The sequence below is a fragment of the Nymphalis io genome, chromosome 11 (assembly GCF_905147045.1).
Source record: "Nymphalis io chromosome 11, ilAglIoxx1.1, whole genome shotgun sequence".
Classification (NCBI taxonomy): Eukaryota; Metazoa; Arthropoda; class Insecta; order Lepidoptera; family Nymphalidae; genus Nymphalis; species Nymphalis io.
The window spans coordinates 7,980,036-8,006,028 of NC_065898.1; the positions used below are offsets into that span (position 1 = coordinate 7,980,036).

General features: G+C 32.7%; 1 protein-coding gene across 1 annotated transcript; it reads right to left on the reverse strand.

Moving 5' to 3' along the window:
* Positions 1-127: 127 nt before the first annotated feature.
* Positions 128-25,993, reverse strand: LOC126771935 (runt-related transcription factor 3). The gene is made up of 5 exons (XM_050492112.1): positions 25,576-25,993; positions 11,885-11,998; positions 3,472-3,588; positions 2,134-2,316; positions 128-750 (listed from the first exon to the last, which is right to left on the reverse strand). Exons 1-5 carry the CDS (start codon positions 25,991-25,993, stop codon positions 128-130), a joined length of 1,455 nt encoding a protein of 484 aa, XP_050348069.1.

Here is a 25,993-nt window from a genome sequence, read left to right on the forward strand (position 1 = left end):
CTGTGACCATTTTGTTAAAATATACATATTTGTTACGTTGCCTACTATTTTCTTAGACTAGAACTCGAGGTCTTGATTTTAATGTGCACATTGTTTCCGAAGTTTCTTAACCTTTTTTATCAGAACCCTAATACGGTCGCCACACGGTGTTACTGTCTGGTTGTGGATTACCTCGTTGCCCGAGGCTATTAACCCTACCATCTTCCCCTCTCGCTGCCGCTGCGGCACACGAATTCCCACCTCCTAATAATAAGTCCCCTTGTCCGTGACTCCCATGCTGCCTGTGATTGTTAGTCGTTGACGATATTTGATCCATCATCGTCTGCAACTCGTTATGGTGATTTTGCGTCGAATGAATAGAATTCGAATGCAACGGATGAAAATTATGCGTTTGGTTAGCCGCCGTGTACAACTGACTATACAACAAACTAGCTGGCAGAACGGGATATAGGGAGTTGTTACAATTACTGCTACCGTATGACGTGTTCTGAGATCCCATTAGAGAAGGGAAGTTGGAACTGTTTGAATGATTATGTCCAATGTTTGTATTCGAGTTAGAAGTGAGTAAGTCATCTTGAACTGGTGATTCTGGTTGAGAACTGTTGTCACTTAACGATCGAGGTCCCGTAGATAGGCTGTAGTCAGTGTTGTTGTTGTAGCGCGGAAGGAGGCTCCCGTGATGGGACGGCGACGACCCGACGAGACCCGACAGCTGCTGATCCAGATCTACTCCCGTCGTATCCGGCAGAACTGCACAAATAAAGACAAATGTTTCTAATTCAGATGCAATATATTCATTTGAAATAGGACAGAATGTTTACATTGTTTTAATATGGCTATATTTTTCGTGATGTGCGCGGGCACGCATCGGCAATAAATTCATCGGCTGGATCGGACGTGTCCGAGCTGCTGTAAATTATAATGAGAGCCGGTTTAATGTCCGCTGCGTCGGCGGGCAGGCGCGTCCACAACGTTGCACGTACGGTTTCAAGGAGGATGTCAGTCGTAAACCATGTTGGTACATTTAATTTCACCATTCTGGTTTGATGGTTTGTAGTCTCCTATAATATACTAAACGATATGCTTCCGATTATGAAGCGGTTAAATCTGAAAGGTGTGTTTCCAATCCGTGTTTATATGATAGGTATATCAACATTTTTTTGTTACTTTTAATAAAATATATATGTATAACAAATACATTACGAACTAACGTTTTAAATTTGTTCTGGTCTTTCAAGCTAATTTATCTTTTTAATCTATACACTGTAAAATTTCTTATCTATTTGATCGAGCATGACGCAAACTTTTGCCACGCTCGAATAAATTTATTTACTATATAGATGTAAAATATAAATAATAATTGAAATAACCTTATGATTAAGCTAACAAGTGATATTACGAGTGCCGATGATATAATAAAACCACTTATGAAAATAATCCGATGGATACGAAATGAGGACTCCGTAATAACTGAAATAGCGAACAGGGATGCGGGCTTAATCAGTTTAATCTATAGCTACTAATGAACTACTAAATATACTTTTTTTAAAAGATTATACTATTTTAATACATAAAAGTTATACCAGAAGATGTATTTTAAGAGAGGCGTTTATTATATGTATAATATTATTATACACGTAGCTGCACTTCGCAGTTCCAATCCAAAATTTCATATTCTTATATAAAGTGATATAGATAGAGTATATTTGCACATATTTTACTAATTGTTCTATGGTATAATTCGCGGTTGGTGGAGATTGGTGGAGGGAGAGAAAGAGACAAGTAGAGATTAAATCAATTTAGTTGCACTTCATACATTAAACTGAAAACATATGTTCTTTTTTTTCTTCTTTATAAGATAGGTAGCGGGCAGATGGGCCACCTGATGATAAATGTCACATCTATAGACATTGGAGCCTTAAAAAATATTAACCATTCCTTATATCACCAATTCTCCACCAACCTTGGGAACTAAAATATGATGTCTCTTGTGCCTGTAGTTACTCCCTCACCCACCGTGCTGTTTAGCTGAATAATATGTGATAAGTGGGTGGTACCTACCCAGACGGGCTTGCAAATAGCCTTACCACCAAGAAAATGTTCTCGTGTCACATTAAAAAAATGATTATTTACCTGTATTATTCGTAAAATCTTGCGTGGTCGTCTGATCCGGAACAGTGGCAGCGAATCCGAGAGCAGGTGGGTTGAACTGTGTCGCGGCGGGTGCGGCGCAAGATGGTAAATATGCGGGGTATGCGCCTGCTCCTCCATATCCCCAGTGTGAGTTGCTCGAACTAAGACCGAACTGACCCATATCTGTAGAAAAATACATCATTAGTTTCTATCAAACGTAATTTATTGCAAAACCTTAAAGGGTATGAATATTTCATAAAACAATTCGCTAATTCTTCGAATTTGACTCATTATTATTGTCAAAGATTTTCCTTTTTAAAAACATTCGCTTGTACATTACAATAGACAAAAATTTACCGTTTTCATCTTTCACAAAACTTGAGCGGTCAGCAAAAAATACAAATGTGAAATTTATTCCGTGCATCGAATAGAGTCGAAAATAATACGGGCACCACTTATAAAGATATCGGGAGTGGACAAAACGCACGCTACAGCAAGGCAGCTCGCACGTTGCATCCACTTTATTTTTTCCGAAGTATTACAGGCTTTTATTTTTCGGTATCACGGTTCCGTTTTTGGCCGACGATCGGCGGACTCGGTTTTTATACGATACGCGCTCGCCGCGTCGATTTGTGAATGTTTTTTTCCAGTTTTGACTCGCTCGAGTTGTTTTGGGCCGGTCGTGGATTTTAGCGGACTCGATGCACGCTTGTTCGATTGGGTTCGCAGTCAGCTTTCATCTGGATTTTTTTTCGGCGACTGATTGAATCCGCGCTTTAGTGAACGTAGTTTAGCGTATCGCTGCGTGGTTTGGTGACTCATTCACTTTTGAGCTATTGCGCGTTATAAGGTTTAAGCGCGGTTTCCGATTGAGATTCCATCATGATATAAATAGAAAAATACTTTTTATTTCTTTGCTTTAGTTGGTTAGAGTTGTAGTTACGATACTAACTACTCTTTATTTTAATATACAAGCAACTTTTTTGTAGTAAATTGAGACTAGCGATTTAAATATCGAGCTACTGACGCAAACTTAGTATTTACAGAAGAATGTCTTAATTTAAATGTACATTGTATTATAATTTGTAATTATTGTAATATAAAAAATTTGATAGACAATGATTACGAATTAATTATTATTAACTTTGTACGATTTCATTACAAAGTTTAATCTTTTAGAATTTCGACTTTAGAACTATTGAAGTCATGAATATCTTTACTAATATTAAAAATATTTTAACGTTGTGTGTCGTAAACACACACACACATTATTTTAGCATTTTATAAAAGAAGACGCTGTAAAGTGCTTATATGGTACCAAATTATATAATAACTTACTTTGACATGTTGTGATAGGAGGCATCCGGAATCCTCCAAGCGGGTCAGGCGGGAAGGGGAACGGTCTCTGGCCAAACGCGAAGTGGAACTGCTGTTGCTGCCCTAGCAAAGACAACACTACATCAGTACGATACCGGCTGTTCTAGTTACCAAGCATTGAAATTATTATAATATATGAAATATATACATATTATATATATATACAATAATAATGAATTCTAATTGAGTATAATAATGTAAAGAAGGAGATTGATTCAAAATTGAACTCCTTATCTTACTTCTATATTATTTTGTTGATAGATGAAGTTGTTAAATAATTAAGTTAGTAAGGCAATCCATACGGATTAATTACATAATTATTTTAATAATAGGAATGCCAATGTACGTATAAAATTTGTAAAAATAACAGTTATGCTTGTTTTCGAAAATCGATTAGTGTCTTTAAAAATAGTTTAAAATAAGTTAATAAAAAAGATTAAGTCATACAATAAAATACCACTTAACCCTAAAAGTAATAAGCAAATATTTATTTATAGGAACATAGTACGCAATTATATATTTACAGTACGATTCACTAGTAAGTTGTATAACACCTAAAATTATTATTATTTGCTTATATCGAGCGAATATAAATATTATATTCGCTCGATTTTCTGCAACCGTTCCAGAACAGGTACCATCAACTCATTAGTTGTTTTACCGTCTAACATCAAGAGTCCTGGTTAGCGCCGAACTGGCGGAGTAAGTAAAGTAACAACTTGAAAACCAGCGCTGCAACTTGCTTCAGAATTCTTGAGTGTTTGCTATTTGATGCATAATATAATATTAAATTAAAAGTAAAGTACCGGGCTGTGAATGTACAAAAGGCACATAGGACTCATTTGCTCTTGAGGAGAAGGTTAAAAGCGTATTTTACCACGCTGCTGGACTTGAATGACGTAATCTAGTAGTAATTATGAATTGAAACCAATATTGTTGTAGAATAAGATAAAATATATTTTTGTTAAATATTTGTAAATAAAATTATGTAGCATTTTACTCTCCTCATCATATCGCATGGAACAGATAATTTTATATATAATTAAATAAATTTGATAAATTTAAAATCCTATTAATATTTATAGTTTAATTAATATATAGTTAAAAAACTCTATTGCAAAAAGAAGCCTACGTCACTCTTTTTTTCAAAAGCGCATTTATGCAGGAAACACTTCGATAGGTTGCTCCACTAATAAATACACTTATAATATGAAAAGGTATTTGTAGCTGTTCATAAAGTAAGGTAGAGGAGCGACGTTATATATTCAATTAACACTCAACACTCGAACCCTCCTGTTTATCAACCGACACTCTACAATTCATTGATACTTGTGTGATGTTCCCTGTCTCATGTCCTCATGTGAGGACGACTCTACTAATTGTCTCGTAGGAATAGTGTACCGGAGGAAGAGGTGTTTTTTTTATCCAAAAACAGTCTGGTGAAATTTGGTCTAACCAAACTTCCCGATTTATCTTAAGAGAATTTTACTATTAAAAAATTAAAACGAGAGCAACTAAGTAAATGTAATAAATCAGAATTTTTACCATTAAAAATTTAATCAAAAGTTACAAAAATCATTTTCTGATACTTTTATGTTCTACTAATACCGACGGATTCACCAGCGTAGACTTCAATTTGTGACGAAAATCCTATAAAAATAGCTACATAATGCCTATTTAAATTGTATATATTATTATACTATTATATATATATTTATTTATACTATTTAAATTTTATAATATGTTTGTTAGGTATCATTGGTAGTCTCAAATAAATAAAACCTCTTAAAAATACACGACTGCAAACGTATTATATATAAAATTTGCTTTCAAATACAACCTTTAAAATATTTTACTCTTATGGCGCAACTAAGTAATTGAATAAAGCTTCCATTAAAGAGCTATAAGGTAAAAACAAACAAAGTCCCCAAACGTGCCTCGCATGCCGAGTTTGGTCCTGATTCAGTATTTCCGAATTGCGTTACAAACCAATCGTCAACCCTAATCAACGCACATATATTGACAAACGTAGATGACTAGCAATTACAATTTAAACTTACTTACTCATACAGTAATATTCACTAACCGATTTTGTATGTTTCAAAAAGAAAGATATACTCATTGTTTTACTGCCGAAAAAATGTTATATTTCAATACTGTCCGCGACTTGCCATATGAGGAGGCAGGTATTAGTTAGTCTATGTGTTAAGGTCACTGTATAAGCTATTTGCTATTTATTATCCAAATCCGTTTATCGCCATTGCGTAACAAACATACAAACTGTCACATTTATAATATTAGTAGGATGTTAAACATGAAATGATAGAGATTAGTGTGTATTAGTGTAGTAAATTTAAATAGAGAGATGAGTATGCCTTAAAAGAAATAACCTTAATATCCATATAACTGCCAAAGAAGCAATTTAGCAATGAAGCAATTTGGAGGATTAATTCCAGCACTTGTTAATAATAAAATCTTTTGTAGCAGAACAATTAAGGACATTCCTCAATAGTGATGGCGAAAAGATTTTTTCATTAACTCATTACGAAAATTATTTAATACCGATTAAAAACCCGACACACCGGCATTTTCACATAAGCGCATTTATTCACTACATTAAATTGATAAATGCACACATTCGAAAACAATTGGAAAGCTCCCTTACACACACGCATCTTATTACACACACATGCTCATTTCTCGCGTAAAAGATTCAATGTATAAATCAACGGCGCAACAATTACACACTTTCATGGCAAGTTGGAATTAGAAACTGTCATTTGCACCGTTCGAGGGTTGTGTGGGTGGAGGGGGTATGTTACAGATGGGAGGGAAAAATAGGGTGCCGGCAAGGGCTACCGTGGACCTGATTAAAGGATTACACTGGGATGGCGTCCGGTCTAGTTAGATTTATTATGCCAAGTATTTCAACTAGTTAGTCTTGCTTTAGTGTAAGTCCTGTGACCGATACGTAAGTATACTCTGAATAACAGTATACTTTTTATAGTTTCACAATATAATGGAATATAAGTATTATAAAATCCATATTTTAGAAGGGATTTTAAGCATGTTGCTATTTTGTTTACATACTTTATTTTTATTTTTATTGGCTATCTTTGAATAATGCGGTATTTGAGGCATTACAAATATGTCTGGCACTTATGAGTATATTTGCAAGTTTCTGGATAAAAAACGTATTAGTTTAAAAGGTTGTAGTTCCTGAAACGTCTTGGCTTCTATTGTACCTGTTTTATACTTGTATGAATACTTATTTTCAAATGAACTAATGACTCGGATGTATTTGAATTTAATTTATGAATATAATTAATATAGAAATATTAAAGCGTAACAACTGTATTTCTTGTAGGTTTTCCGTGAATTTGCATTCTAAAAGCTAAGTTTATAAGTGACTCCTAAAAAAAAATATAAGAGCTAATTCGAATATTTTCAACTTAGTAGCTCCTAACAGATTTCGGCCACGGTAGCTATTCTTAAGGAAGACTAGCAGAGAGCAGAACATATTATTATGGCGTACAACTGTTTGCGCAAACACAGACCTGATTCTTATATCTCATTCATAAAGTCCGATATGACAAAAACCTGGCAGAAATGATTAGACGTAAGACCAACGGGTTTGAGTTCTTTTCGAAAAATGTAACATTGCTAGTTTTCTTTCAATTAAAGGAAGCTACTGAAAATTTCTTCACAAAAAATGCATGAACCCTTTACCGTCTTGTGTCGTGATTTGAACCCAGAGATTTACGGTTTTTTAGAGATACGAGTGTTTAGCTTATTCACAAATGGTATGACTGACATTTAAAGAACAAAATGACAATTAAAGCTTTTTTTTTAAACCAATGGTGATAGATTTATAATAAACCTCGGCGTTAAGTTTTTGGAGAAAGATTTGTTTGATTGAATATATATTAAGCTTAAAAAAATTGACAGCAATTTATGTTATTATAATAAAATATTGCAGATATTACGTATTCCTTATTTTGTTTTGTAGGAACTATTACATAGGCGGCGATTTGACTTAAATAGTGTTGTACAAATTTGCCGCCGCTAGGGCAAATTTGTACAACACTATTTGCACCGTATCTTTACGCTGATGAAACTGCTGATACATCTATATAGGTATGAAGAATAGCTTTATCGCTAAAACGTAGATAGCTTAAAGAGGGAAAAATAGCTAGTTATGTGCTTCAATGATGAATCATCATCACTAATAGAATTATCATACGAAAGTCAAAGGGAAGAGGTTTTATTGAATATAATTCAATAGTTATAATTGTTACAATGTTATTTAATTTAACAAACAACTTGTGAAATAAATAAACAACTAATTAATCATAATAGTGTTATGCAATTCATTGTACAGTCATGTGAAGTACACAATGCAGTAGAAACAAGCTAAACTTAACTCGCATCTTGTATACGCGGGTGGTCCGGCGCATCGAAAATAGCTGTGCCTTAAGAAAAACATCGTTTATAGTTCGCTTGATTATTAAATTGTTGGCGGCTACTGGGCGCGAAGCCGTAAACTGAACCACCCACCCGGCTCTGGTAAAAATAAGACCGGGGGAAGAATACAGTTCTCTAATAATGTAAGTTTACATGTTAAAACTATGTTATAATTACAATGTGTAAACAAATGTATTAACGTTTAAACATAAAAAATACTGATACGATTATAATTTTGTATTATATGATTTTAGTTCATTTTATTGCCTTTTAAATTGTTGCATATAAAGTTATAGCTTGTGTACGTATTTGAAAATGTCACCTGAAATCTCTTGAACCCTTCTCATATATATGTTATTTCTATGGTAACATGAAATATATGTGGTTTTTTTTTAAAGCAATCAACGTTATTTAATTATTGAACGTATAGTATATTAACAATATATATCACTTTATATAAAACTATTGACAAGCGATGAGCTTATAATAGTATTACTATTATTAGTGCTATCACCATTTTAAAACATTAAACGTAAGCTACTTAATTAAAAGTAACAACCACTATGTCATTAATATGGATTTGTACTTGTTAACAGAATATAATACATATATTAATTATTTACAATAATATCATACATATAATCTTGTAAATAATACCTAAACAACAGATGCACGCACAATTTAATGGAATCTTTTAAGTCATTAATAAGCCTACATCTTCATATGGATGTGTAACTCGTCGGAACTTAGAATTAAATAATTTATCGTCGTGGAGGCTGGCATAATAAATCAATATGCAGGGCATGCACACACGGGGAGGTTAGCCCGACCTCCCGACCCGGCCCTTTCTTGACTAATTAATTAAACAACCGATTCATTACAGCCTTCCTTTGTGCCCTCACATTCGTCTCGTGAAGGGGTACAGACAGCAGATCCTTTACATTTTTCATCGGAGATAGTTCGAATAGTACAAGCATGTCTGTTGAATTAAATAGTTGATTAGTTTCTGAACGGAAATACCTTGTATTGGGATGTTTAATTAAATGAAAGCTAGTATATTTTTAATGTAAAGCCTTTTAATTAAGTGTTTTTAATATAATATATTTACTTTAAACTAAAAACTTAAATGAAATTTAAGTATGAACTATGAAAAACTTGATAAGAATTTATCGATATGTAGAATTTACTTAATGTTAAAGTTTAGTTGTATTATCTAAAATACGAAATACGTATACTTCTATAAATATCAATACTTTGTATTATTTAAATAGTTATGAATGTGTTAGATTCAAATAATATTAGTCAGTTATTTATGAAATAAATATTATTCTTACAATATCGACTTAATTCTTAAAATACGAAAGTCAAGAGACAGCTTCCAAGGAACTATTAAAAGAATATATGTTTTATTTTTACCTGTTTTCAAAAGTATTCATAGAATACCTGCATTTATATTGTATGTAGCCACTATCTATGTGTGCAGTGATGGTTATATAATTACTAAGTAGGTAGTCTTGGGTTTAGTTTAATGTCTAATGTTGAACGTAATGTTTAATTATTTTCATTCATTCACACGATACAGATTGATTGAGCATTCGGCGAGATTCGGGACGGTTCTTGTCCCTCTATTTGTTACCGCTGTACCTACCAAACTATTTAAATTGCTCCACCGAACACTTGTTGTATCTTGTTTCTAATAATGTATTCTATTTCATTTAGTTAGTAGTGTGATAATTCTGTCATTCTGTCATATCCCAAATTTTCTCGCTTAAATTATAACAGATAAATTTCGCTAAAGTTAATTTTACTTTTAGAATTATTATTATTTTTATAAATAAAAATAAAACAATTCAATTTAATTCAAGTTTTAGATTATACTTTTTTATCATTTAGGATTTTGGTTCCGTTGGCCCATATTAAAAAAAGCCGAGATGGCCCAGTGGTGAATCTTAACCGATGATCGTGGGTTCGAACCCGGGCAAGCACCACTGAATTTTCATTTGCTTAATTTGTGATTATAATTCATCTCGTGCTGTACGGTGAAGGAAACCATCGTGAGGAAACCTGCATGTGTCTAATTTCACTGAAATTCTGCCACATGTGTATTCCACCAACCCGCGCTGGAGCAGCGCGGTGGAATAAGCTCCAAACCTTCTCCTCAAAAAGGGAGAGGAGGCCTTTAGCCCAGCAGTGGGACATTCACAGGCTGTTACGGTTACGGTGGCCCATATTAAGGTTTAGTTATCGCTAATATACTGCACAAGTGAGTGTGCAAGCAAAGGTGTACCCTAGCAGTCTCTGTTCCATTACTCTAATAATCCTATGGGACGCCAATCCGAACTACGTGTAAGTGCTTCATAAATACAGGCTACTATTTAGAATTATTTGACAGAAAAATTCAATATTTAATACATATAATCTGTAAGCAAAATATTTTCCACAATTACAGGTTAAAATTTATTTGTGGTATTGTTTATCGATGTAATATCTAACGAGCAAGTGTCCAAGTAGCATGTCGTTTCGAGGGCCTACTTTTACACATTTATATTTTTGGAGTTTTAAGGTTTGTATATTATTATTTTTCGATATAAAACAATCTATGTTTTTCTTATTTTACTATTACAATTAGAATTGATTGTACTGTAATATAATATAGTAATACTGTAATACGATTAACGTATACTGAATATTAAAAGAAATGAACTTTTAAGAACTATGTACGAAATATAAGCTATGTAACAAGATTGGTAGAACAATGACAACGAAAGGGAATGCTAATAATTCTTACTGTGCCAATGGCTATAGGTGGTGGTAAACACTTACTATGGAGATCCATTAGTCCAGCCGCCTATTTACGTGGTGGTTGCGCTTTGTGCAAACTCGTCTGGGTAGGACCACCCACTCGTTATATATACCGACCAGGATGATTGACCCAGCGTAATTGAAGGCACAGGGGACATAATATCTTAGTTCCCGAAGTTGGTGGCGCATTGGCAATGTACGGGACGGTAAATATTTCTTACAATGCCAACGGCTATGGGTGGCGGTAACCACTTAACATCAGGTAGCCCACTTGTTCACCTATCTAATACAATAAAAAAACGTATTTATTAAAAACTAAATATACCAATCTTTCAAGCTTTTTAATGTTAAAATAAAAATACCTTCAAACTGGGGACACTATAATCAAGTATATTAAATATAGTAATTGGTTCTATAATAGCTGCTTAATATTAAGATATTTTAAAAAAGGTTTTTTTAATGTAATACCTAATAATCAGTTTTTAAATTTGAATCTACCAATCTCAGTTTCAGAACGTGACGTTTTTAAAAAAAAATTGTCCAGATATTTAGATGTTTTCCCTGTGTGTGTAATTTCTGTAAATAAATAAATTACTTGTATATTCTGCATCCAACCCGCATTGATGCAGTGTAGTGAAATAAGTTCTAAGCCTTCTCCTCAAAAAAAAGAAGACTAGCCCAGCAGTGGGACATTTACTGGCTGTTACTTTTTATATCCTGCATAAATAAACGAATACTAATTTCATATTGATCTGTTATTCTACCACCAAACAGTGATAATAAATACGTACAGTTTGTTTTTCTGTATTTCTGTAATAGAAGACTATAAATCTATTGAGACACAAGGGACGTAACATCTATATTGGTACAATAATTGGTGGTACATTGTATATAAAATAAATTGTAATTTTTTAACATTTGGGCACCACGTACCATCAGCTGGCCCTTTCACACGATGATCGTTGAATGTTGATTATTGTTATATATATATATATATATATATATATATATATATATGTATATGTATAAAGTAATTAGGAAATATATATACATACATCTGCAATAATTAATACGTATATTTGTAATTCTATCATTTTATAGTACTAACTGGTCTTTGATCTCGGCTCCCTCGGCCCGTCGACGGTGACTTTGATGGCTTTGTTGTAGGTTGTCACTTGTGGTGGCGTGGTTGATATCGTTATCGTTAACGTGAATGATTTTCCTGTAACAAATAATCAAATTATGTTTCTAGAAAATTAGGAAATATATCATTTTATTGTTATTTTAATATATATTTTATAATAAAACAATTTTTTGCAATTTTGACTTGACGCAATTGAACTTAATTAAATTATCAAAATAGAAAGAATATACTTCGAGGTTAATTCCATTTCAATTTGAAGAAAATCTAGTCTGGAAACCTAAGAAATTATAAACCTACATACACAAACAAACAAAAACAAGAATAAAATATTATATTACAAAAGAAAATCCTTTAATAATTTGTATGCATGTATGTATGTATGTATGGTTCATATGATTATTTTTATAATTTAAATAGACTTGTATAAAGAGAATGAATAAAAGCATTATTATCTATGGAGCATACTTATACCTAATCCGTAATTTTTTGAGGAGGTCAAACAGGACATGAAAAACACGATGTATAAACGTCATTTTATCCATAGTCCATAGGTAAATAAATTTTACTTGCCTAGCTTGCATCGAATTCAGGTTCAGCTCGGTAGAAAAGCCGCTTTCTAATTCGTACCGAAAATTTAAGAGGTTTTAGTGGGTAGGATTCCACACACCTATTCTCCAAGATTTATTCGCCCAGTATGTTTCGAAGATTTGTCTATTGTATCAGGGTCGAACTGGCCCTACCTGAACATATTAGGCTGAGGCTGAACATATTAGGTTATTTTAAGCTTAATAGCTTCTGCAATTAAATTGTTGTATCGTTAAGATTGTTGTGAAAAGTTGGTGAAAATGTTAGCGTTCTTTAGATAAAAATTATAAATAACTGTTTTGTTTGATGTAGTTAATTTGGGAATTTATTCAATAGCTGATGATTATTCTCTATTGACATATTAAAAGTCAATATTGATGATTTGTTTTACATATTAAGCTACATAAATATATGTAAACAATAGCTTGTAAAATATATAGGAATACAAATTAATAAATTTTCAACCGCCAAGATAATTGGTAAAAATGTTCGGTTGTAATGGAACTATGAAATCGATCAAGCCGTGAAATATTTGTACAAACTTTTTACTCTGAATGAGTGGAAGCAATAAATTCAATCTGTGGTCGCTACTCTTTTCGCGAGCGCCCAATTTTTGTAGTTCGATTTTGATCGCTTGTTCGAAAAGTTAAAAATTTATTGTAGGTTTGCTTTCAATTTACCCGAGTCGAATGGAATTCAAACTAAAAATATTATCACCAGTAGTATAAAATATAAAATAGTATCTCGTAAAATCATCAAATGTAATTTTCCGAATTACAGCTCTCAGCCGAGAGTATGTGTAATAAATTAAATCAACCCTACAGCAGTGGCCATCCAAAACTCCAATAACTCGCCAACTATCAAAATACCGAACAAATAAGCACTTGAAGCGAAATATCATTTCAAAGTGGAGAACATAAAAGAGCAACTCATCCACAACATATCAGAGCATGTCACAAACAACAGGCCGACCACTTCATCACAGCATAACGCCGGCAATAAAAAAAACATTTCCATCTGCGGAAAAACCACAGTTAATATTAAATGACCGTCCGTCAAAGCTGTATTGTAGAGCGCTTTGCCAGCCGCTCGCTGCGGGATGCAGCCAATACCGATTTTCAGATTTTTCCACCCCGTTGCGGGGTGGCGGGAGAGTGACATGTAAGCTTTAATGGGGCCTGAAGCGGCACGCCGCTGGCTACACGCGAAAAAACTGAAAAAAGCCTCATTCATACGTGATTTCATGTGTAGGCTACTTTCTGCGGGCACGGTGTGTGCTCGTTAAAAATGGAGGTCGTACACGAGCCGGCTTGTTGCGGCTATCGGAGTTTATTAATGCGGCTCGAGAGGCGCTCACGTCGTTAACACTTATGGGAATACTCGTGTTTTGTGTCATGATATTCGTTGTATGTACCAAGATTTATTATACTGGGACTTTTAAATAATATTACCTCATCCTTAACTATACTAAATTATACTAAAATTGTTTTATGTATATATGACATGTCCATCCTCCATTCTGAGGCCTTTTTCGTTAATATTTTTATATATTTATATCGGGATAAATATTTTTAATTTACTTTAACCTGAAATGGAACTTGTTATTACATTATTAGGTATGAATATTCTCAACTTATTTTTTTTTTGTATTTATCATATTTGAAATTGAACTATCATTAACAAAATAGTATAAGCTATTATTAGAAACTCAATTAATTTATAGTTTATGAACCGCATTAGACTGTATAAATAGAATCCAATATATTACAAAACCTGACGTTGCACTTTTACAACGAAGAGATCTAAAAAGTAAAAACACTAAAAGCTACATGTACAATGAAGTTTTCCTGTAAAATATATTGCGTTAAATAACATAAGCGTATTGAGTATCTGACAACAGTTACGGAAGAGTTATTAAAAAATCAAAACAAATAGCTCACAACACCAGACAAGTGATGTGCCGGTGCCAGTCGCGGGGTACCACGGAGCGCCACGAGAACAGTGCGCCTAAATAAATAACCCCTACTTAATGTACCGGCGCACGACACGGTTTACGAGTTCACAATTTCCTCACACACCCCCTTGTCACACGCTAAATGACAGACGTTTTATTTTTCGAGATTGATTTATGTGCGACTTGATTTTATTACACAAGCTTTGGTTTTAAACGAGGATGCGGGAATGCGAGGCTTTGCTATATTTAAAGGTGGTTTCATGTCTTCTGTTTTTTTTTTACATACATTATATAATTACTATACAAAATAATATCTTAAGCAATGAATATGACTCAACTTTTAACTCAGTTAAGATCAAATAAAAAGTTGGGACCAAACATATTTTAATATTTAAAAATATTCGCAACTATTTTTTGTAATTTTGTCTTGTAGTGTTAATAATTCAGAAGTATCTTTGGTCTTGAATTTCTTCCATTGTTGTACACATATTATTATGAAAATAATCCTAAAAGCATAAACGAAAGTTTTAAAGAAACAAGGATATTAGGACTACTTATATTTTTGTACTGAATAGCATTGGGTCTTTGTGTTCGAGTCAATTGTACATTTAATAGTACAGCAAGCGGTACACATGACGCAATTAGTAACTAAACTGTACGAACAGCGCTTAGTGCCGCCACTCGCGACTACAACTCCAACTTAACCATACTCGAATGGACAAAGCTGGATAAGGCAAATAATAATACATTACTAGTGTAATATTAAGTAAATTGCATTAATGTTAGTTAGTGAAATTAAATAGATTTCTTTTTTTAATTTAAAAGATAAACTTAAAAGATTTTTTATTACAGTAAATAAAATGAGAAAGTTAAAATATTTTACATTTGTTTGATGTAACATGTAATATACTAAATATACTAAAACCATTTGGTGTACGTGCCGCTATTGCGTCTCTCGACTTTGTTCTCGTGTACGTTTTACATAAATTAAAAAAAAAGCATACAATGTTTTGAATCAGTCATCCTAAATTTAATATAAATACATATTTCCTTTGAAAATCAGAATCACATTTTAAGTGCGTAAAATATTGTGTGTTAATTATTTATTTTTGAAAATCTTTTATTTTTTATATCTGTATTATGTGAAAAACGAAACGCATTTTTTAATCACACTTAAAGATTTTTAATATTATTATGCCATATCCACACAACACTCGTTCTCTCCGTCGACGCAGACGACATTTCCTAATAGCTGGATGCAATCCAATTTGACACCTGTCAAATACACTCCTTGCCGTGTCAGTCGCGGCGATTACGACGACGTCGGACGTAACGACGTGCTAATGCTTACGTGCGCGCTAATTGACTGAATTAATATGCTGATGTAAGCTGTGTGTTTCGTCTTTGTTCGATATATCTCAATCATTATGTTTATACAACCATATAAGCAAAGCTCATTTAACATCTAGGTAAATCATCTTAACAAAATTGTTATGTTGTTTGTGTGAAATTTCTGATTTACTCGTTTTATTATATTATATATGCTGTCATTCTTATACAATGATGTCGACTGTGGATCAGCGTGATACCACAATGAATAGTTACGTAACTTATGGGCCGCGCTTAGTTAGCGCAACTACCCCAAAACCGAGAGGCAACCATAAATGAAATGGTAGTTTTCCGCGGCTAACCGGGCGCAGCCGGGTCGACCGGGCCGGTAAACCGGACCGGCTGCGGCCGCGTTATGGTTGACAAGGGCCTGTTACGGGCGCCGACCGCGTGCGTGCCACAACCTACACGATGTTTGCGTGTTAGCCGCAACCGCTCAAGTTTGTTTTCTACTTTTTTCTTATTTAAGACACTTACACACGCTTTGGTAAGTTTTACAAGCAGATTAAAAAAATTATATTTTTATATCCTGCGCATAATGAAGATAATAAAATAAGGATGTTTATTTGAACAGTTTCGTCGGTTGATAAGTATGCAAGAGAATACGAGTCGTTCATAAAACGGGATGCAACAGTAATCAAAGCGAGGCCAACGCACCACAATATATTCGTATAAAGAATTTCTTCAAAGGAAAATTTTTATTCAAATGGCTATGTGACCGCAGGCGTGGCTCCGCCTCCGCGAAAGACGCTGCTTTTCCGACCTTTTCTATTGGTTCGCGCGCGGAAGGCGGGCCGTGTCTTCTTCTTCGAGACCAACTTTTCATTTGCACAACTCTGAAATATTGCCAGATTAAAACACTGCGCGAAACTTCTCAATGCGGTTTTTCGAATCGCTTTTTTCTTCGGAGGTTTTCTCATTACTTTCATTACCATAAATATCGAAGCTCGTACATTCCCGATCATTATAAATTATTATTCTACGAAGATTATTTTGTCGTTCCTTATATTTTTCATTTCTATTAAACAATTATTACTTTTTAAATAAAGAAATATATTTAAAATGAATGAAACAAGAATAACACTAACATAATAATGTAGACCATATGTTTATTTAATTTTATTATCATTTCAATCAATAATTTAATTTATTATACTTTCTAAGAATCTTACAAAGACGAACTTTGTAAGATTTTTTAGATCTTTAGATTTTTAAAGTTAATAACGTCAAAGATATTCTTACAGTATAATGAATAATATATTCGTTCCTTAATATTGTAAAAAGTATTTTTTGCATGTTTTCGTTTCAGTTTTTTTTATTGAAAAGGTAGGTGGACGAGCATATGGGCCACCTGATGGTAAGTGGTCACCAACGCGCAATAGACGTTAGTATTGTTAGAAATGTTAACCATCGCTTACATCGCCAATGCGCCACGAACCTTGGGAAGTAAGATGTTATGTCCCTCGTGCCTGTAATTACACCGGCTCACCCTTCAAACCTGAACACAACAATACCAATCTTGCACAAAGCCCTACCACCAGTAAAATCGTACCTATTTAGTACTTCTTTTTTACCACGTATGCAGATACGTTGCGCTTGCGTCATCATTGACTTAAAATATATTTTACAAACATAAACATAATAGCTATCATTTATATAAAATATTACTAGTGTTTGTCTGCATGTAATGGGAAGAGTTTGTTAAGCTTGCTTCATACCAAATTTCATCAAAATCGGTTCAGTGTTCTAATCTTGAAAACGTAACAGAGTTACTTTTGCATTTATAACATTGGTATAGATAAAAATTATATAATCGAGATTACTATAATATGTAAATCCAAAACGTAAATTTTAAAATAAATTTCGACAGTCGACCAATAATATGAACTATTTATATTTTCTTATTAAATATATCGACGTCTTCGATGACTTAGAGACCTTTAGACCCAAAATACTTTCTCTAGTTGATAGGGATTTGTGCAAGCCAGTTTGGGTATCACCCATTTATTCCATATTCTGCCGCCAAACAGCAATACCTTGTATTGTTGTGTTCCAGTTTGAAGGATGAGTGAGCCAGGTAATTATAGACACAAGGGACAAAACATTTTCGTTCCCAAGGTTGGTGGCGCATTGACGTTGTAAGGATTGGTGGACCACATACGATATTTTATAATATATAATAATAAATGTAAAATTCAGATATTTGGTTTATCTATAACATAGAATAAAAGTAATGAAAGAATACCAGCCAGCCAATTTTCATAAAACCATAATGAATTACACACTTAAACCTTTCTAATGAATCACTCCGACCATTGGTAAAAAACGTATGAAAATCTGTTCGGTATTTTTTGGGATTATCGCGTTCAGACAGACATATAGACGCGGCGAGGAACTTTCACTTATAATGTTTATCTGAGAATAATTTCATAAATTCTAAAATAAATTTCTATATATTAAAAAAATAGGTTTAATTAAGAAGTAAGAAGGTAGATTACGATATCATATGCTTATTTTAGTATGTCATATACTGACTTTTAAAATAATATATGACTTACATTTACATCGTCAACAAAATGAGGTTTTTAAAATGTGAATAACGTATTATACGTTATTCACCTTTTAAATTATAATGTTTTTGTAATGTTGGCAGGCGAGCGCGCAAAAGGGCCACCAGTATATGGTTACCACCTCCCATGGACATTAGTACTATAAGAAATTTTAACCATTTCGAACAACGCTAATGCGTTACCAACCTTGGGAACTAAAATGTTATATCCTTTGTGGTTGTAGTTACGCTGGCTCACTCACCCTTTTTGCCGGAACATACTAAGTATTATTGTTTGGCAATAGAACATATAGAACTATAGCCGAGATGGCCTAGTGGTAAGAACGCGTGAATCCTAACCGACGATCGTGGGTTCGAACCCGGGCAAGCACCACTGAATTTTCATGTGCTTAATTTGCGATTATAATTCATCTCGTGCTTTACGGTGAAGGAAAACATCGTGAGGAAACCTGCATGTGTCTAATTTCACTGAAATTCTGCCACATGTGTATTCCACCAACCCGCATTGGAGCAGCGTGGTGGAATAGGCTCCGAACCTTCTCCTCAAAAAGAGGAGAGGAGGCCTTTAGCCCAGCAGTGGGACATTCACAGGCTGTTACTTTGACTTTACTTTGAATAGAACATATGATGAGTGTATGGTACCTACCAAGATATACATAACATGTAACATTGAATAAGAACATTTGCGTTATTTGTTCAAAATTATATTAATGTAGCTTTATTGCATAAGTATTATTTAAATCAATTTTAAGGGCTGATCGAAATTAGAAACGAGTACTTATGTTATCTTTTTTTAAATAACATACTAAAATAGCCATCATAACGTTAATAAATCCTTCTTAGGCTATATAAATTTAAAAAAATATTGTACCATACTAACTAATATAAAGAAATTATTGTTGTAAATAAGACGAGAAAGAGAGAAGAAAGTTTATTAAATTTTAGTTTCAATCAAAGCAATTCAAGGTATACTCCAAAGTGATTTATTTTTGCGGGAAGCTTAGTCTTCCGCAAAGCAAATCAATATCAGTTACATTTAGACATTGCTTATTTAAGTGGAAAATGTAGTAAATATAATAATTATTATCTTTTCCCAATGAGAAAAAAAAAATCGTTTTATATAAAAATAAATAAATTGGCAGTGATATGTGGTTCCTATCTGATTGGATATCATCCATTCATCAGTTAATCCACCACCAAACATCTATACTTTGTATTTCTGTATAACGTTTGCAAGTATGAATAAAGTAAAATTAAAAATAAAGGAAACAGCCTATAGATGTCTTACTGGGCTAAGGCGTCCACCGCTTTTGAAGAGAAAATTTAGAGCTTTTTACATAACGTTGCACCAATAAGGATTGGTGGACACATGTGGCAGATTTTCATCTAACACATGCGGATTTCCTCACGACGTTTTCCTTGTATTGACATTACTAGATGAATAAGAAACACAAATTAAGCAAATGAAATTTCATTCATGCTTGTTTGATTCAGATATTATATACATATACTGTATGTTTCCCATTTATAATAAAAATAAAAATATTCTAACCACTGCCATGTCTTTTATTGGAAGGGCGAATAAGCCAGTGTAATTTAGGAACAATGTCAGTAACTCAGTTCTTTTTTTTTTTTTTTTATAGAATAGGAAGGTGGACGAGCATATGGGCCACCTGATGGTAAGTGGTCACCAAACGCTCTTAGACATTGGCATTGTAAGAAATGTCAACCATCGCTTATAGCCAATGCGCCACCAATCTTGGGAACTAAGATTTTATGTCCCTTGTGCCTGTAATTACACTGGCTCACTCACCCTTCAAACCGGAACACAACAATATCAAGTATTGCTGTTTTGCGGTAGAATATCTGATGAGTGGGTGGTACCTACCCAGACGAGCTTGCACAAAGCCCTACCACCAGTAAATAGTATAGTAGTAATAGTAGTTCCTAAGGTTGGTGCGGTATTGACGATATTAGGAATAGTTACTACACCTTACTGCGTCAACCGTCTATGAGCGATATGCCAGTATTTGCCAACTTATCAACGGATAGATACTCGTTTAACTTCCAAAAATGCATTACAACTTTAGCTTTTAGATTTAGCGTGTAATTTTTAAGTAAACAAAATGTTTTATCCAGTATTAAAAATATTTATCTTTTACTAAAATTATCCATTTAATTGTTGTCGCGGCTAGTAGTTATTGTGAGACAAAACTTTGACCTTAATTACATTAGTTTGTTGTAATCTATGGATAGATTATCTCATGCTATTCCCATACCGGCCGTTGACATCTTAAGCTGGGAGATATGCGCATATCCCAGTTACATTAACCTAGCTTACTCTATTACATATTTATATATTAAACGAACCTAGATGGCCTAATGTTAACCGAATGTCACGTGACAGTCCCTTTGTGCATTATCTAGTTATCCGCAAGACCACCTTGGTACAAACAAGACAATTAATCATAGATATAGGAGTTAATAGATTCTGTATGTAATAAAATACGAAAACCCATACGAGTGTTTATGTAATTTCGTTGATATATTTAATTTATTTATTGAATTTTAATTTTATATTATTATTATTATTTAAACTCCTCAGAAAAAAGCTTCCGTGCTCTCCTTTCAGAAACAAAGTAAATGAATGAGACAAAATTTAATAACGTATGTTTAAAAGACGAGCATACGATTTGTCAATGTGTGGAATAACGAATTGTAGTTTACGTATTAATACTCATTGCTTTTAGAATGTGTGAGTGAATTTTAAACCAGTTTCACCTAATCAATCGAGCTTAAAACAGTTTTAGTGTTGGTCTCATCAATCTAAGTAATTATATAAAATATAAAGCTCATTTTAAATTAATACTTTATTACAGTTAAGTATGTGAAGATATGTATACCTTTATTTTATATGTTATATTCAATTTTATTTTTATCATACTTCATTTTTTTTTTAAATATTTTCGATGACGAAATGTTAAACTAAATATTTAAAACGGTAACAAATGTTGAAAATCAATAGAAGTTTGGTAATACTTTAAGTAACAATACCTACGTAAAGAAGATGTAGAAGAATTATGCAAATTAAATTCAAGCACTTAATTAAAATGTTATTATTACCTTATATTGCATAAATCTATTGAAATGTAACTTAAATAAATCAAAGCACTTAGCTAAATATAAAATTGATATTTTGTTTTATTTCTTTATGAACTTAAATATTAACTTCGACTACCTTTGGTACTCGGTATCTTGCACCCTTTAAGAGTAAATTCCTTCAGGGGTACATTAACGCGACAACAACATGTCTCTGAGTTGCAGACACGTAGCTAAATGAAAAAGCCATAAAAATTTAGTAAGACAAAGTATGAATCCATTTTAGCGGTCTTCAATTTTTAGAATATTTTTTTTATGCAACTTATGTTTGAATGTATGTATGAGTGTATTTAATTAATAAGAAATACATATATACTCACTTAGAACTACTTATACCAAGATTAATTCTCACACCATTTTAAATCATATAAAAATAATTCAACAAAATTATGAATTTGATTTACTTTAAACTTAAAACGCATTAATAAATTCATGTTTTTTGAAAATGTTTTCGCACTATTAATTTATTTAGTTTTGAATGGACATGTTTCTTAGTCTGTTAATTTCAACGAATGAATCATTATTGCATGGTTGTTCGTCAGCAATAAAAATTTAAGAGCAGACCTTCTAGTGACTTGACCCTACTTAAAGCCACTTAGGCTTGGCCAGCAAAGACGAGCTTTGAGCCTTAATCTCCGAAAGCTGGATGATATGATTTCCGTGATGTATTAAATAGACACAATTGAATACAAAATTTCGTGTCTGTGCTGTTGCCTGTTGCAAAGTTCCCTCGTCTAGAGCTAACCCTGGATGTAGAATTATGCTTATCATAAAAGTGCATTGATATAAACACTGAACCAATATGTAAAATTTCAATATGATATATAATTTCAAATGTGGTGGTTCTAATTCAGTTTAAAAGATTTTAAACCAACTAACAAACAAATATTGCAAGTTAAATAAAATACTGTAATAATTACTATATTTTAAAATTATCAATCAACTTAATACTTCGCGAAAAAAAAATGTAGTAAGCGCTTAAACCTTTTGTCAGGATATATATAAATAAGCCGCAGCCGAAGAAAGAATCACTATTATCAGCCCTAGATTAAGTATAAATATTATTAATTATCCAGATATTATGACTCAATAACCTATAGCATTTCTAGTATAAATTAAAATAAAATAAACTTAAAAGTTCATTAAGTGATTTTTTTTCTATAGAGATTACTTTATGTTTTTGGTTAAATTTACCCCTCAAAAATTATAATTTAGCAACTTCGCTTTATACACACTCTTTTTGTAAGCTGCATTGCTATATTTTAATTATAGCTATTTCTTAATACAAAAGCACTAAAACTATATACATATATATAAACTGCTTTGTAATTGGTGCGTACGACGCGGCAACGATGCATTAAAACATATGCGGGCTTCAAATTATGCAATGCCCTTGTATGTATACGAACTTTTACTGCGATAAAGAATTATTTACTTTTTACAAAAATACCAAGACAAAAAAAGGACACTAATTATTTTATTTTAACATTTTTTCTGTATATTCCTCAATTTAATAATATCTCATTTATGTACGACTCTTAAATACAAGACACGAACATTAAATTCACGCTTGTCAACTCAATCGTCTAAATTTAAAGCGAGTGAAATTGCAAAGCGCAGATACCTATATATAAGAATATTGTACACTACAACCCTCTTCAAGACGCATTGCATGTTTAGTATAAGTTTTATGTATACTGGTTTAAGGGCTTTTTCAATAGGGCATTACAAAAATTACCTCATAATTTCTGAGTGGGTACAGAAGATAGATAAAAGATTAATTGTATAGATGATATGGTGTTAGTATTTCGTAAGGGATATATAAATTGAATAGTAAATAGTTGACAATGTACGCCAATGCACTTCATTTTTGATGAGAAAAAAAATTAGGTAATTACTAAGACTCTTGCCAGTTCTACTTTTAATTTTATTCTGTAAAAAATCGAATCAAAATCACAGATACCAGTGTGAACTAAGTACACGTATAGGTATTTCGATTACGACTGAAATTAAAAGAAAAACAAAAAGCGATCAAATTTGATAACTTACGCAAAACCTTAATTAGAATTTTAGATTAATGTCACGTTACTCAATATATAAAACACAGACTTCATTATATGATTTTAGCAAGTAATCGAAGTCAAGCCAAGAGTGGTCTGTGTCTCGATTTTATTTTTGATATTTTTTTTCATATGAAATTATTTATATCTGTTAACCATTTTTTTCAATTGAAAAATGTATATAATATCTATAAAAAATGGATAAAAGAATTGATACAAACACCAAAAGCTGTATATTACGTGTTCATTTGTTTGTACTTTGCATTAACAGTTAAAAACGCTCCATAGATTTTAATGAAACCCTGTTTTATGATCCGTTATATCCAGAGTGTAATAATATAAAGGAGTACTTGTTTTTAGAAATAATTGGGCTTATATATAATAATAAGTCTGTATCGTCATACTACACAAATCATCGTAAAAGTTGTCCCAGGTAAATAGCCAATGATTTCAACTTTTATATGTTATTTATTTGAATTTGTTTTATATAAAGTTAAAGCCTAACTTTAAAAAATACAATAGAGACAAGATATCATTCAATTTTCTAAACGTATATGCGTATGTAAATGACTACACGTCATTTCAATTAACTTAGTTGACTATCTAAATGACTAGTTATTCAAGATTTTGTGATATTAAAAAACAATAACTTGTTTATTGAGTATTTTCTTATATCAGAAATATTTTGGATTCTGAGTGAAACTAATTAATAGTTCGATTTAAAAAAAAGTATAACTCAATATTATCTTATCTAATATTTATTATTTGAACACATAATAAGTAGACAAACTAATATTATAAATATTAAAAAATAGATTAATAAATTTCTTATTAAAAATATGTTTATAAAGACTTGAAATGACTTAGTCAATCTTTCTCGATTTTTTTAATTATCTGTGCACTTTTAAGTGGTCACATAATACATTTTAATTTAATTACGCGTATAAAGGAACTAATCTTAAAGAAGAGTGATAACATTTTGCAAATTTGTCAAAGTTTTTCGTATAGATCAGATAGAAATTTGTACTAGAGGGCTTATAAGATCAGGAAAGTTCATCGCAAATATCATGTGAGAAATACGAGCTGTTTTTGTACGTACCTACTGTAAATTTGGACCGAATACAACCTTCAACTATTCTTTGTTAATCTGTCTGAAATGTATACATGGAAAATTTGATATATTATTTATTTCTACGGCAGAGGTCACGAACGAAAACTTGATTAATAATACTCAACACTTGATAATAATCTTTAAACGTGTGTGTACGTGAATTAAAAGATTAAGTTTTATTGCACAATTATTGCGTATTAATGATTGAAAATATTAAATTTGTGAATACGAATTAAAATTGTATTGATTCACTTTGTTTTATATACCTACATTATTAAAAAATATATATTGTTGATTTTTGTGTATATGCGTTAAAATAACAGATATTTATATAATATAAACTCCCAAAACTTTCTGTAAGTCACTGCAATATTATTCTCGTGAAAATCTTAAGGGCGGAGCAGGGCGGTTATGCCGGCCATCCCGCCCTATTTGACATTCACGAACTTTCTTAAGTATCTCGGAAAAAGTTTTGATCTCTTCCGCTGTCGTTAAGTTTATACCCCACTTTGCAACTTGGCCAAAACATTTGAATGTCATATTTACTTTTATGCCAATGTTCGTGGGAAGTTAAACTTTTATTATATTTGTTGTCGTCATTTATTATACCATTTATTTTTAATCTTGTAATGAGGTATTTTTTTGAAGCTGTATTTTGAATATTTATTTGAGAATTTATTGTAATAAGATGAAACTATGTGTATTGTGTATTTCTATAAATTGTTTTTAAACATGTAGATGAAACTTTTTTATTTTTCGTGTTTAAGAAGATATATCTTTTAAATGAGTACATCATTGTGTAACAATAACTGCACCTTCAGCACTCACCGCGACCACTACGGCCGACGAATCTTAGGTCGTTGAACTTCGCTACTTGGTTTTTCATCACAGCAGAGCTGTTCCGCAACTCCGCACAGCAATTCTCGTCATTGCCAGCCCGTACCGTCACCAGTGTGCCGTCTCCGATGTCACCCAGTGCCACAACCTTGAACGCCACAGGAAGCGTTTTGTTTGAACGCCAGTGAGGTGGTAGCACCGTACAAACGAAGTGCGGACTGCCGGTTCTCACTAATTCGCCTGGATGTTCTGATAAGAAGTCTCCTAGTGTCCTCTCCGCGAGAATGTCCGAAGTCATTTTCGTGTACGTTTCGTGGAGCAGGGTGGAGCTGGTGTCAGGTGACACGGCACCACTCGACGCCCCCGTGAGGTGCATCCTCGACACCCGCGCGCGCTGCGTGCTGCACAT